This window comes from Mobula hypostoma, chromosome 2, assembly GCF_963921235.1.
Source record: "Mobula hypostoma chromosome 2, sMobHyp1.1, whole genome shotgun sequence".
Taxonomy (NCBI): domain Eukaryota; kingdom Metazoa; phylum Chordata; class Chondrichthyes; order Myliobatiformes; family Myliobatidae; genus Mobula; species Mobula hypostoma.
Genome location: NC_086098.1, coordinates 91,886,206 through 91,904,922, shown reverse-complemented (window position 1 = coordinate 91,904,922; position 18,717 = coordinate 91,886,206). Strand labels below are relative to the sequence as shown.

At 40.4% G+C, this 18,717-nt stretch overlaps 1 protein-coding gene across 1 annotated transcript in view; it reads left to right on the top strand.

The window, feature by feature from the left end:
- The window catches only part of LOC134357346 (protein eyes shut homolog), a 352,502-nt gene that overhangs the window by 193,640 nt on the left and 140,145 nt on the right, over nt 1-18,717 (top strand). Inside the window, exon 2 of the mRNA XM_063068797.1 lies at nt 6,711-6,833. Coding sequence (XP_062924867.1) covers nt 6,734-6,833 — 100 coding nt within the window. The 5' untranslated portion in view covers nt 6,711-6,733. The remainder of the gene's footprint in view (nt 1-6,710; nt 6,834-18,717) is intronic.

Genomic DNA, 18,717 nt, shown 5'->3' with positions numbered 1-18,717 from the left:
AAAATATCTTGTGATTGGGCTAGCATTAAGTAGGTGGGTTGCTAAGTGGTGTGGCTCATTGGACTGGAAGGGCCTGTTTTTCAGTGCTATATATGAATAAATAAAATTAGTTGGCCCATGTTGCCTGATTTGATGCAGACCAATTAACATAACCCCATTGTTTTACGTTTGGCTGATGCAAATGCGAACATCTCAAAGTCACCTTACTTTGCAAGCCATAACGTTGAGCAGCCCCTGCTGTGTCCAGCTCTGTTTGCAAAGCTTATTTTTAACTTCAAACTGATTACTGCTTGCAAATTACATTATGAACCGAAGACTGATTCTTGTTTTAATTAATATCTGCTATATTTCCTTAATTCCATGGGTCAATAATAATCCCCAATATTGTGGTATAATAATCGTATTGCCAAAATATACTACCAAAATCATCTATATGCTGAAACCCTTAGAATGAAATAACTGGCTGCTCTCATTTATATCTCAGCTTGTCATGCTTCAAAGCAGTTCAGTTTCTGGAGGCAACACACTATTATGTTGCAGGAGATGGGGCTGCCAAATTACATAGAGCAAAGTTTCATAACCTCTCCAGGTCACCTACATGAGTAATGGTGGCTGATAGATAAATATTAGCTCAGAGTACCTTGCACCATTCCCTTGCTCTTCAAAATAATGGTAGGAATCTTTTCTATCTATCTGAGATGACAGTGTGGCCACAATTTAATATCAAATCTGAATCACAGGCACTTGTAAGAAATGGAAATAATATCTGAAATGTTTACTAGGGTTTTTGGATAAAGTGTTTAGTCGGGCTAATGCAGCTGAATTGTAATAGAGTAAATATGAATTTTCAAAAGACACATAACAAAATCTATTATTAAAGCAACTTTTGGAGGTGTATGTATAGAAGATTGGTCAAAAGACAGAAGAATGATTGGTGGACCATCCATACAGATTGGGAATAAAGAAATCAATGAAGGATGCTTGACAGCTCTGGCAGGGCTTGAATGCTATCACCTCTTACAAAGTGAAGTCAAATAACATATAGGTGACAAAAGGGCTTCGCTTCCAGATGAGCTCTATGCCTTCTATGCTCGTTTTGACTGTCAAACATGGAGGAAACTTCAGGAACTCCCACAGCCCCCAGTGATCCTGAGATCTCAGTCTCTGAGGCCAACATGAAAGCATCCTTCAGGAGGATGAACTCACTGAAAGTATCCAACTCAGATGGAGTACATAGCTAAGTACTAAAGACCTGTGCTGATCAACTACCTGGGTTCACTGAGATTTTTAGTCATTTGTTTCAGTAGTCTGAGGTACCCACCTGCGTCAAACAAGGCTTCAATTATACCAGTGCCTCGGAAGAACACGGTTGCTTGCTTCTATTGTCCATTAGCACCTACTTCCACAGGGGTGAAATGCTTTGAAAGGTTGGAGATGAGAGGCAATTTTGATCTGCTCCGAATTTCCTACCAGCACAATGAATCCATAGCAGATGCCATCACATTAGCTCTTCACTTAACCCTGTAAAATCTGGACAGCAAAGATGCATACATCGGGATGCTCGTCATTGACTACAGCTCGACATTCAATGCTACCATCCCCTCAAAACTAATCAATAAGCTTTAAGACCTTGGCCTCAATACCTCCTTGTGCAATTGGCTCTTCAATTTCCTCACTTGCAGACCCCAGTCAGTTTGGATTGGCAACAACATCTCCTGCACAGTCTCCATCAGCACAAATGCATTACAAGGTAGGCTGAATCACAGGAAGTGATGAATTAACATACAGGAAGGAGATTGAAAATCTGGCTGAATGGTGCCAAGGAACTTATTATTGACTTCAGGAGGAAGAAACTAGAGGTCCATGAGCCAGTCCTCATTGGGGATCAAGGTGGAGAGTGCCAGCAATTTTTAACTCATTTGCGTTATTATTTCAGAGGGAGGAACTGTCCCAGACCCAGCATATCAAAAAGTAGTGGATATCTTCCCAGTCCATCATAGGTAAAACCTTTCCCATCATTGAGCACATCTACACAGAGAGCTGTCTCAGGAAAGCAGCATCTATCATTAGGGATCCCCCTCTCATGTCGTGCCAACTTCTCACTGCTGCCAACAGAAAGAAGGTACAGGAGTGTCAGGACTCACACCACCAGGTTCAAGAAGAGTTATTACCCCTCAACCATCCGTCTCTGCACCAGAAAGGATAACTTCACTTGCACATCACTATACTGTTCCCACTCTCTTGCAAGGACTCTTCATCTCATATTCTCAATATTTATTGCATACTTATTTATTTATTATTATTTCTTTTCCTTTTGCATTGTCACAGTTTGTTGTCTTTTGCACACTGATTTTCCACCCATTTTGATGCTGTTATGGTTATTGGAGTTATTGATTATGCCCGCAAGAAAATGTATCTCAGGGTTGTATAAGACCATAAGATCATAAGACATTATAGCTTAATTAGGCCATTCAGCCCATCAAATATACTCTGCCATTCCATAATGGTTAATCCTGCATCTCACTCAGCCCTACACACGTGCCTTCTCTCCATATCCTTTCATGCCCTTACACACACACACACACACACACACACACACACACACACACACACACACACACAGAGTGACATATATGTACTTTGATAATAAATTAACTTTGAAATTTGAAAAGATGATTCCTAAGCATAAATACATTGAGGTAACACAAATGGAAAGAAAATAACAGAATGCAGAATATTCAATAGGTACATTTAATATCAGAGAAATGCATACAATACAATATACATCCTGAAATACTTTTTCTTCACAAACATCCACAAAAACAGAAGGATGCCCCAAAGAATGAATGATAGTTAAATATTAGAACCACAAAAGCCTCCCCAGTGGCCCCCTCCCATGCACAAGCAGCTGCAAAACAATGACATAACCCCACCCCACCAGCAAAAAAGCATCAGCACCCTCCACCGAGCACTAAAGCATGCAGAAAGTATCAATAAAGACACAGATTTGCACTACCCAAAAGACTATTCGTTCACCCGTAATTCAATGTACCACAGGCTCTTTCTCTCCCTAATAAGGGAAAAAGAGGTCAGACCCCTGGCAGCTAACCCACTGCTCCCAGTGTTCCGTGTTCTCCCACGACACTTCGGTCAAAGGCACCTGCTAAGAATCAGCACACCTCCAGAGCCATGAAAATCTCGCACCCTGAAGGTGTGCTGGTCTTTCAGGCCATATCCTTGGGATATCAAAAATCAGTCAGTCGAAAGACCCTGAGAGCGGCTTCCATTCCTGCAAAGAATCAAAGTCAGAGTGCAACTCCAGGTCAAAGTCTTCAAAAGAGCCTTGAGAAGGAAAAAAAGAGGAGGTATCGAAGATAGAAATAGAGCTGTTTTTGAAGATGCAAGCGAAGGAGTCGCTGTTTAGCTCCAAATATAGTGTTGCAATTAACTTACAATGGAAGTACAGAACTGGTAAACAAATAAGGTGAAAGGGACATAATGTAGTTAACTGAGAGCTCAGGAGTTCACCCTTATTCTCCAAAAGATCCATTCACAGATCTTATAACAGTGGGATAGAAGCTATCCTTGAGCCCGGTAGTACGAGTTGTCAGGCTTTTCTATCTTCTTTCCATTGGAAGTAGGGAGAAGAGAGAACAACTGAAATGGGAGGGGGCGCATTTATTTATTTTAGCTGGTTTCTTTAAACAGCGGTATGTGTAGATAGACACAATGGAAAGGAGACTGGTTTTTGTGATGGACTGAGTTATGTCTAAAATTGTTTGCAGTTTCTTGTGATATTGGGCAAAGCAGTTGCCGTAGCAAGCTTAGATTCGTCTTGAGTGCATGCTGTCTGTCTTTGGTGCATCTGTAAACACTATGATGGTATTGGGTTTGCTGACCATGAAGTTCTAAACTCAAATGAAGACTTCATATCCTATCGGATATAAATAGACATGATTACTCCTACTAAATGGAGATTATATTGCAATTCTTGAGCAGCAATAAGTTAGCATCTGTTTTCTGAAGACAGTGTATCTGCTATATACAGAGCTTGTTTGCAATGCAGTGCTTCTAACTTCAAGCTGATTACTACTTTCCAGTTACAATTTATGAACTGTAGACTAGCTTCCATTTGGTTGGAAGCTTACTTACATATCTTTGATTTTACAGGTGTCAGCTGCTGTGTTTAAAAAGTGAACTTTGCAAGACATGACACCTCCTATCCTGGGAAGCACAGTATTGGGAAGGGTCTGAATATGCTGAATATGCTGAGAAGTGATTTCTCAGCCATGGCTACTATGTGGTTGGGCCAGGACAAGCTATTGGTGATGTTTACCCCGAGGAATATTTCACACATCTGCCACAAGGAATTGTCCTGACCATCAATAATTTGCAATTTATATTAACGACTTAATTGCAGGGATATATGCCACATATAAGAAGATTTTGGCTGTTACAGAATATCATTGAATGATTACTGTCAGAACACGCAACGGCAGCACGCTAGTGTAGCAGTTAGCACAATGCTTTGCGGTACAATGGGTCACTGTCTGTAATGAGTTTGATTCCCACCACTGTCTCTAATGGGTGTGTATGTTCTCCCCATCACCACGTGGGTTTCCTCTTGGTGCTCTGGTTTCCTCCTACTTCCAAAGATGTACAGGTTCGGCATAATGATCTATAGAATTGTTATGTTGGTGCTGGAAGTGTTGCGACACTTGTGGGTTAACCCATCACGATCCTTGCTGATTTAATTGGTACAAATAATGTACTTCACTATATGTTTTGATGTTTCAACATATATGTGATAAATAAAGCTACTCTCAAAATCTATCTTAAGTTGAAAGGATTTAGACACATGAAATGGATCAGCCAGAATTAACAGACCCAAAGGACGAAATTGATTTTTTTTCATCTGATAGCAAGAACATAATGTAAGACACCTTTTGGATGTTGGTCTACTGATGCATTTGAGTGAACATTTATATCGAGAGGTGTTAAATATAAAATGAAGGATGTAATGCTCAGGCTTTATAGGGCATTGGTCAGACCAAAGTTGGAGTATTGTGAAATTCTTGAGAAGGTTCATGAGATTGATCCCCAGAATGAAAGTGTTAATATATGAGGAGCATTTGATGGCTCTAGGCCTGTACTCATTGGAGTTTAGAAAAATGGGGGGGGGGGGATCCCATTCAAACCTATCGAGTATTGAAATTCCTAGATAGAGTGGATGTGGAATAGATGTTTCCAGTAGTGGGGGAGTCCAGAACCAGAGGTACAGCCTCAGAACAGAAGGACATACCTTTAGATCAGAGATGAGGAGGAATTTATTTAACCAGAGGGTAGTGAAACAATGGAACTCATTGCTGCAGATAGCTGTGAAGAGGTTGATTTGCAAGGGTGTCAAAGGTTACAGAGAGAAGGCAGGAGAATGGGGTTGAGAGGGATAATAAATTAGTCATGATGGAATGGTGGAGCAGAATTAATAAGCCCAATGGCTGAATTTTGCTCCTACGGCTTATGGGATCTTATGAAATTCCGATAATATACTGTAGGTATAGCAAACAATTCAGAAGTCCAGTCATGCTAACATTTATTGCAAAAGAACTGCAGCAAACACTAAAGGGATCCAGCTGTAATTTAGAGGGATCAGCACTCACAGATAATGTGTGGCTTTGATCTCAGCGTACTTAGGATCCAGTGTGAAATTACTAGATTAATTCCTGGGTTGTCCTGTGAAGACCTATGAGTAGAATTGGTCAGTACTGACAGAAGTTTGATAAATGAGTTCATTAAAATATCTAAAATTCTGAGAGGAATTGACAGGAAAAATGTCAAGAAGCATTTATCCCCCTCTGGTTGGGCAAATTAAAAATGTGCGTTATGCTATCTAGGGCAGGAGCTTGGCCATTTGGGTCCGAGTTGAGGGGAAATTAGACAGTTGTAAATCTTTGTATTTCTCTATCTATGGTTATTCAGCAGTTGAATATATTCAAGAAAGAAAATATGAAACTGCAGATGCTAAAATCTGAGCCAATACACAAAATGCTATGGAAATTCATAGGCTTAGCCAGCATCAATAGAGGAAACAGACAGTCTGTAATTGGAGTCAAGACCTTTCATGCCAATTGTCCATTTCCTTTCATAGATGCTGCCTGACCTGCTGAGTTCTTCCTGTGTTATATATTTAAGAATGAGTTCAGTAGATTGTTGGTCACGAAGGGTTGTGAGGATTTGACATGAACATGGATTTGAGTCATTGGTTGGTGTCCAGATTGTTAGATGTTGGATATTGTCTACATTCTCTGATATTAAATGGAACTATGGAAATTGCTTTCTTGTTCTTATGTTTTGGCAAGTATGTGGGACACACTAAATACTTCACAGTAGTCTGCTTAAATTGTTTGGACTGAAGGGTAATTTAAACCTTCTGACTCAGAAGCATAACACTTCTACAGAGCTATAACTGACTTGATTACACTTCAACCACCTTGGTAATGTCTTCATCTTCTTAACACTTTATATTGTACCCTTCTTCAGTTTAAAACTACCTTGCTCAATTAGTTTAATAAATCATATTGGGCTCAATGATTTACTGGTGTCCTATCCTCATTTTATTAAGTTTTCTTTAAAGCCATACATTAATAAGCAGTAAACATATTGCTTCTGATTTCTTTCCATTTTCTAATGAAATATTATCTTCTACTTAGGATACGGGGGTCTGTACTGTGAGATGAACATTGATGATTGCAGTAAAGGATTCTGTGAGAACCACTCAACCTGTGTGGATTTGGTGGCAGACTACATTTGTATTTGTCCTTTGGGCTTTACAGGTAAGACTCTTAGAAATGGCCAGGGAGCTTGTCTTGTTGGATGGGAAATTTCAATACCAATAATACTAAAACACATGCCTGCTCACTGAATTAAGAATGACAATAAACAAACTTGAAACTTGAATCATGAAGACGCACCTAAGGCAGCTAATTTACTCTCAAGAGATGGCCTGTTTGCTGAATCCCTTCACAGAGGGAATATGTCTCTGTTTATCTCTGATTTTGTCCCAATCCAGTGATCAGGCTAACTGACACACACAAAATGCTGGAGGAACTCAGGAGGCCACTCAGCATCCATGCGATATTTCGAGCCAAGATGTCGATTATACTCTTTTCCATAGATGCTGCCTGGCCTGCTGAGTTCCTCCAGCATTTTGTGTGTGTTACATGAATTTCCAGCATCTGCAGATTTTCTTTTGTTTGTGGCCAGACTAACTGGACTGTTTGTGGACAAGAGGCATAGATGTTTCTCCCTCCGCAGCCCATCAACTTGCTTCACTAATCACCCAAGTCCCATCCCTCAGGAAAGCCTGCAGTCTGAGATTGCTGCACATTGATGTAGCTTCTCTGTTTCACTTTGCATACACTCCAACACTTCTAATCTAGTCATCAAATTAATTAACCTCCATTGAAAATGTCACAATTATAGTTACAAATGAGAGGGGGATTGGTGTGTTAATTACACACTTCAGTTAAAAGATAGCCTGCAATGATTTAAATATGCACCACTCAAAATGCTGGAGGAACTCAGAAGACCAGGCAGCATCTATTGAAAAGAGTATAGTCAGTGTTTTGGGCTGAGACCCTTCATCAGGACTATAAATATTATTAGCTTTGATTATTAACAGAATAAACTTTAATGGAGTAATATACACTTCCCTTCAGTCTCTGAAGCCTATATTCTGAAACCAATTTCTGAGATATGCTGTGAAAAACTATACAATTAAGACCCCCTTTTTACTGGGCGTATCTAGAAATGGCTCGTTAGCCCCTCACTAACAGCCACTGGCTGCACTGAGAAAACTCACCTTCCTCTGGCTTCATACGTCTCGGGTGTATACGACTTTAGTCCCAACAAATCTGTGAAATCGGGCTGTCTTGCCCACCCAAACCTCGGTTTGTGTGAATGCTGTGTGATTTATTGTCCCTGCAATCGCCCTCAGCATGAAATAACAGATCACACACTGTATATAATTATAAAGCAGTATATTTATGATCGTTAACTAAAGAATTAGTAAAGGAAAGAAAGAAAAACTACACTAAGGACCCAATACAATTAAACAGTCAAATGTGCCCAGGTTGGAGCTCAAATCTTCCAAAAATCATGTTCACTGATCCCCGGTGTATCTTTGCACCTTGGCTTCAATGAATTGTATTTTCCTACCAGATCAAATCCTACGACTGGTTTTCTCCAGCATCTTCTCTCTTCATCTTCCACCAAAAAAAAAGACAAAAGCCCCACCCACAGTCAAAAAAGCTGCTCACCCAACCTTCCATCTCACCTTCTTCTCGTTCCACTCTCCTGATTGGATGACCCACATTCCCAAGCATCCCTTATCTTCAACAATAACCCAAACACTGCTTCTACTGTATCACATGTAATACCCTACAAAATTTGCAGAAAAACCTTCACCAGGGTGTTACACAATGTTCCTTGATCTCTGACTAATCCCCAGCCCTCCTTCCACATTTCCCTTCCTGATCTCCCCCTCCTAACAATCTCCATCTCCTCAGAACAACTCTCCACCTCCAGTCCTGCCTCTATTTGTAGGCATCTCAATTTCCAAACCACAGAATACCCACAAATCCTCCACCTTTTGGAGTTCTGACCTCAAAAATTACCTGACTATTCTCTTGACCAATGGTCCTTTCCAGAAGGAAGCCAAGCATGTCACTCAAGTAGAGAATTTTTTTTTTAAGTGCTGGAAGAACCCAGTAGATCAAGTGGCATGTGGAAAGAGAAGCAGAGCTAGCATTTCAGATCAATGATCATTTATCAGAACTGAAGGGCAAGTCCTGAAAGTCATCAACTAGAAACATAAGCTCACTCTTCACTGTCATAGATGCTGCCTTTCAGCATCAACAGTTTATTGCCCTTTTCAAGATGATTATAAAAAATGCCTGATGCGTATTGTTAACTGACTCCCTTATTGTAGATTTATCAATTTAGATTGAGCAAATGTTTATTAATTATGATAGCATTATATCAACAACACCAACATCGTATTAAATGGAGCACGCACCATTGCACACACCCAAGCACATTTAGAATATACAAGGGTGGAGATGTGACGAACAGAAAGCTTTTCACTCATTGATGTATTGGTGAGAAAAGTTCAAAATAAATGTATTATCAAAGTGCATAGGTCACCATATACTGCCCTGACAGTAATTTTCTTGCAGATATTCACTATAGAAGAAAGAAATACAATAGAATCAGTAAAAAAAAATACACACAAAGACTGGCAAACAGCTAATGTACAAATGAAGACAAACTGTGCTACAGATGTATAACTTATTGCTCAAAGCTTTGAATAAAATTACCCCAGAATGATGATGCAAAATGCTTTCTGAGAAATGAGACTCAATGGAAAGAACCCAAATAAGGTACAAAGCAGCTAATAACTATCACCTGAGTCCAGTGAGGTCACAATCTGGTTTAATATCACTGGCATACAGTGCCTGTAAAATGTATTCACCCTCTTTGGAAGTTTTTATGTTTTGTGTTTTACAACATTGAATCTCACTGGAGTTAAATAGGCTTTTTTGACCCTGATCAACAGAAAAAGACGTTTTCATGTCAAAATGAAAGCAGAGTTCAACAAAGTGATTGAAATTAAGTAGAAATATAAAACACAAAATAATTGATGGTATTAGTATTCACCCCCTTCAAGTCAGTATTTAGTAGATGTACCTTTGGCAGCAATTCCAGCCTTGAGTCTGTGTGGATACATCTTTTTTTTAAATCACAAACAACAGGAATTCTGCAAATGCTGGAAATTCAAGCAACACACATCAAAGTTGCTGGTGAATGCAGCAGGCCAGGCAGCATCTCTAGGAAGAGGTACAGTCGACGTTTCAGGCCGAGAGCCTTCGTGGGGCCTTCTATATATTGGCGAGACCCGACGCAGACTGGGAGACCGCTTTGCTGAACATCTACACTCTGTCCGCCAGAGAAAGCAGGATCTCCCAGTGGCCACACATTTTAATTCCACGTCCCACTCCCATTCTGATACGTCTATCCACGGCCTCCTCTACTGTAAAGATGAAGCCACACTCAGGTTGGAGGAACAACTCCTTATATTCCGTCTGGGTAGCCTCCAACCTGATGGCATGAACATTGACTTCTCAAACTTCCGCTAATGCCCCACCTCCCCCTCGTACCCCATCTGTTATTTATTTATATACACACATTCTTTTTCTCTCTCTCCTTTTTCTCCCTCTGTCCCTCTCACTATACACCTTGCCCATTCTCTGGGTTCCCCCCCCCCAACTTTCTCCCTGGGCCTCCTGTCCCATGATCCTCTTGTATCCCTTTTGCCAATCAATTGTCCAGCTCTTGGCTCTATCCCTCCCCCTCCTGTCTTCTCCTATCATTTTGCATCTCCCCCTCCCCCTCCAACTTTCAAATCTCTTACTCACTCTTCCTTCAGTTAGTCCTGACGAAGGGTCTTGGCCCGAAACGTCGACTGTACCTCTTCCTAGAGAAGCTGCCTGGCTTGCTGCGTTCACCAGCAACTTTTATGTGTGTTGGTCCATTTAACTAATGACGTGACTTTTAAAACCAATTGGCTGCACCAGTGCTGAATTGGTGTGTCATATTAAAGGGGGTGAATACTTATGCAATCAATTATTGTGTTTTATATTTGTAATTAATTTAGATCACTTTGAAGGGTTCTGTTTTCACTTTGACACAAAAGAGTCTTTTTTGTGTTGATCAGTGTCAAAAAAGTACCAATTTAAAAAATTTTTAAAAAATTTTTAAAAATTAAAAAGATGTTCCTGAATTGCTAACTATGTCTCTTTAGGCTTCTTTACCATCTTTCTGATGGTAGAAATGAGAACAAGGTATGACCTAGGTTCTAGGGCTCCATTATGATGGATGCCACCTTTTTGAGGCATCACTCTTTAAAATTGTCCGGGATATGATGGAGGCTCATGCCCATGATGTAGCTGGCTGTGTTTACAGCCCTAAAGCCTATTTTGATTCTGTAGAGTTGCCCCCACCCCACCACCATACCAGATGATGATGCAGCCAAGTTTTCAGAGCCCCGCCAGGTACTTTATCAAGGCCTCTCACCTTGTGAGGGTTCACCCTCTTAAATGGTGCAAACCCATCAGACAAACTACTAATTAAATCAGAGACCAGTCAACAAATTTCTCTTGATCTCCCTGTTGAATTTACTATTAATATTCTATTTCACTGTTTTTGACTCCCACCATAACTGAAAATATTTTTACTCTTGTCTAAAATATTCAAGTAAATGCTTAGCATTAGAATTCCCAGGTTCCATTCCTAAAGTCTATTTCTAAATTCTGCAGTGCACCCCTCTCCAATTTTGTTTGCAAACTTCATTCCTTCCTTTGCCTTTGAAGCAGTTTTGATGTAGGGAACCTCCGATTTCTTCCATATGTGTTTGTGCGTGTTTGCAAGGAAAGAAGTTACTGGGATTATGCTGCCTGTTGTACTTAAATATTCAGACATTTCAATGTTTACCATGAAAAGTGTAAAACATTTAGATCCAAGTTTCTAAAATAATAAATTCCAGCTAAAATATTCTGATAGCAAGGTACAAATTCTCAATGACTACATGATGATCATTACTCATAATGGGCAAATGTCACTGTGTGTGGATGGCATGGTGTACTCCTACTAACACTGAAATAAATCAAATATTTCAGTAAAAGCAATAGATGTTTGCAGTATGGTGCAATGATTTCGAGGCTGTAATTTAACCATGGAGCTTGCTGACAATTGTAAAACATGACTTTCTGGAATTCTCCAGCGAGATCACTAAAAATACTGCTCCCTTGTAGCTTTTATTTTTCACAAAATTGGGGAAAATTAAACCTGAGTGATAGACTTCACTCACCTCAACACTGAACTGATTCCACAACGTATAGACTCACTTTAAAGGAGTCTACAACTGATGTTCTCATTATTTATTTATTTACTTGTTTATTTACTTATTATTGTTGTTATTAATGCTATTATTATTAATAATAGTATTATTATTTTGTATTTGCCCAGTTTGTCTTCTTTTGCACATTGCTCATTTGTCAGCCTTTGGGAGTAGTTTTTCATTGATTCTATTGTGTTTCTGATATGTACTGTGAATGCCCACAAGAAAATGACTCTCAATTTAATATATGACAACAAATACGCACTTAGATAATAAACTATAAATTTTGAGAATTGTGTCTCTTTGATTACATTGCCCAGTTTGCTTCTGTTAACTGCAGAGCTCTGTAAGAGAATATCCAATTCACTGTTACCCATTTTGCATAACGGCTCTAGATTAAAATCTATCTAATGTTTTTTTTGTAATTTATTTTTTATTGAAGTTCATCATCAAACATTTCCATAAGATGTATTTCAGATACTGTACATATATATCATATAATCATATTTGTCACAAATCTCTACATAATATTTGTCAGAGGTATAGAGCTCATTATCAGAGCCTCAAAACGGGTTGCGGGAGGAAAAGGGCTACAGTTTGGTCAATGGTTACCACAGATACAAACCAAATGGACGATATAACAATACTGATGACAACTGTCCCCTGCACCAGGAGACTTCTGGAAAAGCTTCATCAAAACATCACATGGATGAGGATAAAGATCAAGCCAACCAAGTGCAGAAGCATCTCCATTGTCAAAGGTCAAGTCATGGATAAAAGATTTCATATTGAAGGAACACCTGTCCCAACTGTTTTAAAAATGCCAGAGAAGAGCTTGGGCCAATGGTATGATGCTAAACTCAAGGACACTGGGCAGTTTAAACAACTAAAAAAGGATACCATCATGTATATAGCTCGCATCAACAAGACCTGGCTGCCAGCAAAACTCAAGCTGTGGTGCTTCCAGTTCGGCATACTCCCAAGACTCATGTGGCCTTCAACAGTGTATGAAATCCCCATCAGCAAGGTTGAAAAGCTCGAAAGAATGATCAGCACACATGTAAAACAGTTGCTTGGACTTCCACAATGCTTACGTTCTGTTGGACTGTACAGGAACGGCAAATTGGAATTACCAATTGCAAGTCTTGTGGAAGAGTTCAGATACACCAAAGCAAGGTTTGTCATGGCCCTCAATGAACCTGAAGATACTGTTATTCGAACAGTGGTCCATCCGTGTGGCAACGGGGAGGAAGTGGACCCTATCTGAAGCTGTTCAGAGCGCCTAGTCTGCTCTTCGCTTCAGGGATGTGGTTGGCCAAGTCCAACTTGGAAGAGCTGGGCTTGGTCTCATCCCAAAGGCTCCTCAGTGGCACAAGGCAACATCAGTGCAGAAGAGCCGGCTCATGGTGGAGGAGTTGAGAAGACAGGAGGAGGCACAGTGAAACGCCAGGGCCCTCTCAATGGTCAAACAGGGCCAATGGACTAACTGGGAGAGCCTGGAAAAGAGGAAACTTAGCTGGCGTGACATCTGGGAGATGGAGGGATCTCGGCTAAGTTTTGTCATCAGAGCCACTTATGACCTCCTACCCACACCCCAGAACCTGAACCAGTGGTGGGGAGAAGACCCCGCTTTCTCTCTTCGTCAAGCACCTGCATCACTAAGGCACATTTTAACAGGATGAACCACGAGCCTCACCCAGGGGCGGTACACTTGGCGGCGTAACCAAGTTCTCAGACAGCTGGCATCAATCTTGGAACAGAGGCGAATCATCACAAATGCTCTCCCACAAACATCGGCAGGAAATGTCCACATCACACGAATTGTACCAGCAGGCCAACCTCCAGAGCACCATGTAACATCAAGAGATGTAAGCATTCTGCAGGTTGCTTGGGATTGGAAAATGGGCGTGGACTTGGAAAAAAAACCTTGTGTTTCCCCCCAGACATTGATCCTGTGGTCCACAACAGCTGAGCTGGCATATGTTGTGGAATTGACAGTACCATGGGAAGATGGTGTCGAAGAAGCTTATGAGAGGAAAAAGACTAAGTACTCTGAACTGGCAACTGAAGCTGCCCAGAATGGCTGGAAGACCAAGATTTTCCCTGTAGAAGTGGGATGCAGGGAATTCGTTGCTACATCTACGACCAGTCTATTGAAGAAGATGGGGGTGAAGGGTCACTCCCTCCAACAAGCAATCAAGTCCTTGTCAAATGCAGCAGAAGAAAGCAGCAATTGGATTTGGATTAAAAGGAAATACAACAACTGGGCTGCAAGATGAAGACAGGAGGGTATGGAACTGAGGGGGGTATATCTGGGATGCCAGATAGCACCGTTGAGCCCTCTGGAGACGTTGTTGGCTTATCAATGAAACGTCAAAGGAGGAGGGTGCCCACCTGATGACCCTGATGACGTACCTACCCTCCCTCCTTGTCACCACCCCAAGCCCACAGCCAACATCGAGAGTGCCGATTTACCATAGGGGTTGAAACATCAAGTCCTAGTAGCTCTACTACAGAAAAGAGAGGGAAAAAAGAACAACTGAAAGAGAAAACTCTGTACAAAGTCAGCCTCATAGGCCTGACTTTATTCTCACAAGTCAATGAACATGTTGTAAAAAAAGATCACTCCCTACTATCCAATGTTTTGAACAAAATATTTGTATTTCTATAGCAACCTTCCCAGAACACTTCTACAACACTTCTCAGAAGGTTATCAACACATTAAGGTTTGCAACATCTTTTGTCAGGTAAATTTGTCGGTGTATTGTCCTTTCCTGCAGTGAATCACTGGTCCCACCAATATCACTCTTGCCATCTATCACGTTCACGTAAGAGGATTTTTAAAATATTTGCTATGCTCTATCTTCACTTTCTTCATGGTGCGGACTTTATTTCACTATGTTTTGTTTTTCCCTATGCTCCATCTATCCATTTTTTTCCTGTTCTTTCTATTGCAGATTCTCTCACAGGTCAGACTCTTTCCCTAAAGATCTCTCTACAATTTCTGTCTAACTTTATGATTTTCCCTTCTAGCTTCTGTTCTTGTAATTTCTTTTAGGACCTTGCCAGATGGGATCTTGTGCATTTTGGTTCATTTTTCTCATCTCTTATTTTTACTTGCTTGCTGCACTATTAATCAGTCCACTTGGAGAAGTCACTGTGGCTTAAGAAATCTTTGACAGTATTTCAGGTGATGATGCATATTCATAGAATCCTGGGCTATTGAGACTTTCAGTCACCTTCTGTAATCCTGTTTACACCAGATGCTGCCAAAAGTCAACAGCACCAACACGCAGTGCTACAGTCTTCATTCTAAAACTTCCATAATTGCTGCTCTGCTCAGAGAAGAAATTCTCAGCCTGAATACCCCCAAAGCAGAACCTGGTCTTTGTCTTTCAGGCAGTTGAATGTGATTATAGTTGAAGAGGATATACCAGCTAATCTGCATTAGGGCAGAAGTCAAGATTTAATTATTCAATGTCAGATTCTGGTTGCAGTTGCTGAGGCTAATTATTTATCTCTCCCTTCTCTGACTCAGTAGCTCACATTCTCCATGATACTATAAAACCATGAAACATAGGAGAAGAATTTGGTGCTTCAGCCCATCGAGTCCAATCTGCCATTCCATCATGGCTAATTTATTATCCCTCTCAACCCTGTTGTCCTGAGATGACTACCTACCTGTGTAAATGCAGTGAGACATTTGAGTTTTAAAAAAACAGTGCAGCATGTGACCTTTGGAAGGGATAACACAATCGAGTTTTTTTAAAAAGGCAGAAAATGAAAGAAATCATGGATTCATAGACAGAAAGTACCCAGTGATAATAATAATTTTTTTAAAAAAAGCAGAAATGGCTGGCCATGCAACAGATTACTAAATGTTCTATACTGAACAGATTGAGCAGTATTTTAAAGCAAATGGAATAGCTGAAGAGAAGCGATTGCCAATGTTGTTGAGTGCATTGGATTTAAAGGCATACAGTTTGCTTTGAAGTTTAACTGCTTCAACCAAGCCAGCCAGAATGAGCTTTGTTGATGTCATTAAGGTAATACTGGAATATTTAGACCCAAAACTATTGCTGATTGCAGAATGCTTTTGGTTTCATAAGCAGAATTAAACAGTCCTGACAAAGGGTCTCAGCCTACCTCTTCCTATAGATGCTGCCTGGCCTGCTGCGTTCACCAGCAATTTTTGTGTGTGTTGCTTGTAATTCCAGCATCTGCAGATTTCCACATGTTTGCGTTTTTAAACAGTAGGAGTCCATTTCAACATATGTGGCTGAATTGATGAGATTTTCTGAGTATTGCTAATTCATTAATGCACTGAGGGATTGTTTAGATTGTGGAATCTTGAAAGAAAATATTCAAAAATAGCTCCTAAACTGAAGCAAAACTTATATTTAAAAGCAATACCTATGGGCTGACCCAAGTCCATCCTCAGACTGTGTTGGTTGTTGATGCAAATGATGCATTTCACAGCATGTTTCAATGTACACTTGACAAATAGCACTAATCTTTAGAGAAAAAAAACAACTTTACACACCCATGTCCTTAATCTGCTTCCTGGTTACTGATGAAGGGGAGAGATGGACAAGTCCAGCCTCTGAACAAGCCCTCTGAGACGATCTCCAATACTTTTCCTTAGTGCACTCTGCTGCTGATTTATTTTGGGATAGAGCATTCACATGGATTGCTTGGCCTCTCAGTTAAGACCATTTAGACCAGTTTTGATGAGCAGTGTCACCTCTGATATTCCAGAGAGCAAACCCAGCACACCTCCCTGCCCCCAGTCTCTCATCCTTGGGACCTGCAAACAAAAAGTGTGTTGCATCAATTAGATCTCCTCTCATTGTCTGAACTCAATCCAAGATGAGCTAATCTCTTCAAGTGCATTGGTCCCCAAATCTGGAAATTGGTCTAGTTTGGCACACTTTCCTTTCTTAGGTAAGGTTCAAGACTGCATTCTTTTGTCACAAGTACATTCTCACAAGATTACACACAAGTGTGGCAACATATTTTGGTCCTGAACTCAAATCTCCTTGTTAGGTTGGTTTATTATTGTCACATGTACTGAGGTACAATGGAAAACTTGTCTTGCATACCATTATAACAGTGCATTGAGGTAGTACAAGGTAAAACAATAATAGAACGCAGAATAAAGTATTAGAGTTACAGAGAAAGTGCAATGCTGCTGGACAATAAAGTACAAGATCATAATGAAGTAGACTGTGAGGTCAAGAGTCCATCTTACCATATTAGTGAACCATTTAATGGTCACGTAACAGCAGGATAGAAGATGTCCTTGACCCTGGTGATACATGCTTTCAGGCTTTTAGTATCTTCTGTCTTATTGCAGGGAGAATATGCAAGTATATCCAGAGCAGGTAGGGTATTTCATTATGCTGGCTGCTTTAGTGAGGTAGTGAGAAGTATAGATTGAGTTCATGGAGGGGAGGCTGGTTTCCATGATTATGCTGAGCTGTGTCCACAACTCTCTACCGTTTCTTGAAGTCCTAGGCAGGGCAGTTGCCACACCATGCTGTGATGGATCTGGATAGAATGCTTTCTGTGGTGCATTGATAAAAGTGCTGAATAGTGAAGGGTACATTCCAGATTTCTTTAGCCTTCTGAGGAAGTGGGGCATTAGTGAGCTTCCTTAGTCGTGGTGTCAATGTGTTTGGATCAGGACAAGCTAACTGTTTCCAATCCTCTGAAAGCTCTACATCCTCAGCTTCTTTTGTTAGGCATGGTTTGATTATGTTTCCTTTTGTGGTTTACACCAGATGGACTGTACAATGCTGCAGTTTCTATCCACTATCATGCCTGCTAATGAAGCTCTCCGACCTATCACAGCCAACTCAGTTGTTAAGCCTTCACAGTTTTGCTTGTTTAGAGTTAGGACTCCAGTTTTAGATCAAATTACTTCAAACTTGATCTTAGTGAATGATCATATTATGGTCATTCTTGTCCAACCTTACAAGATTGTTACCAGAGCCTTTCTTGTTGCACAATGTCCTATCTAGGATAGCCTGTTTGCTAATTGGCTTCTCAGAATGCTGTATCTAAAGGCCTACTGCATACTCCAGAAATCATTCCTTTCCATCGTGACTACTACTTTTGATGAAAATCACTCATGATAACTGACGTCCCTTGCCCCACATAAATTACATTGAATTTTCTGCTTAATGTTGGCCCTGCAGTACCACCATTATTTGGGAGTCCATAGGCAACACAAGCCTTTTGAGTTCCTTAGCTGCAATCATACTGATTCTGAACTAACATTTCTTCTCATTTCAAATTACCCTGGTTAATTTAATCGCTTTCCTGAATATGGTGGTCCGCTGATAGATCGTGGACATGTTGGTTCTGAACAACGTACATTCAGACTGGTCAGCTGAGTGCTTCAGAGGCATGATGGCTCTTACTCTTGGTTCAGTGTAATAAAATTAATGTACAACTAAAGTCAGCAGAACTAACCCTGGCTTGCTCAAATATTCACATGCAAGCCCTTGTTAAAAAAGAAATCCAGTTTCTCCAGGTCCGTTTCCACATCAGCCTTCAGGATGTGACGCATGTTAGATTAAGCAGTCTAGTTCTTTATTTTTAAGACTTACACCTGGAGGGATTGAGTCCAATAAAACTAAGTTCAAGGTAAGGAAACTCATGGAAGCATGTTGGAAAGTTTGCTAATCGGATTTCTTGTTTGCTGTTGCTTAAATCCCAAACTGGAACCTCAGTATTTAGCCAGCTAAACCTCATTA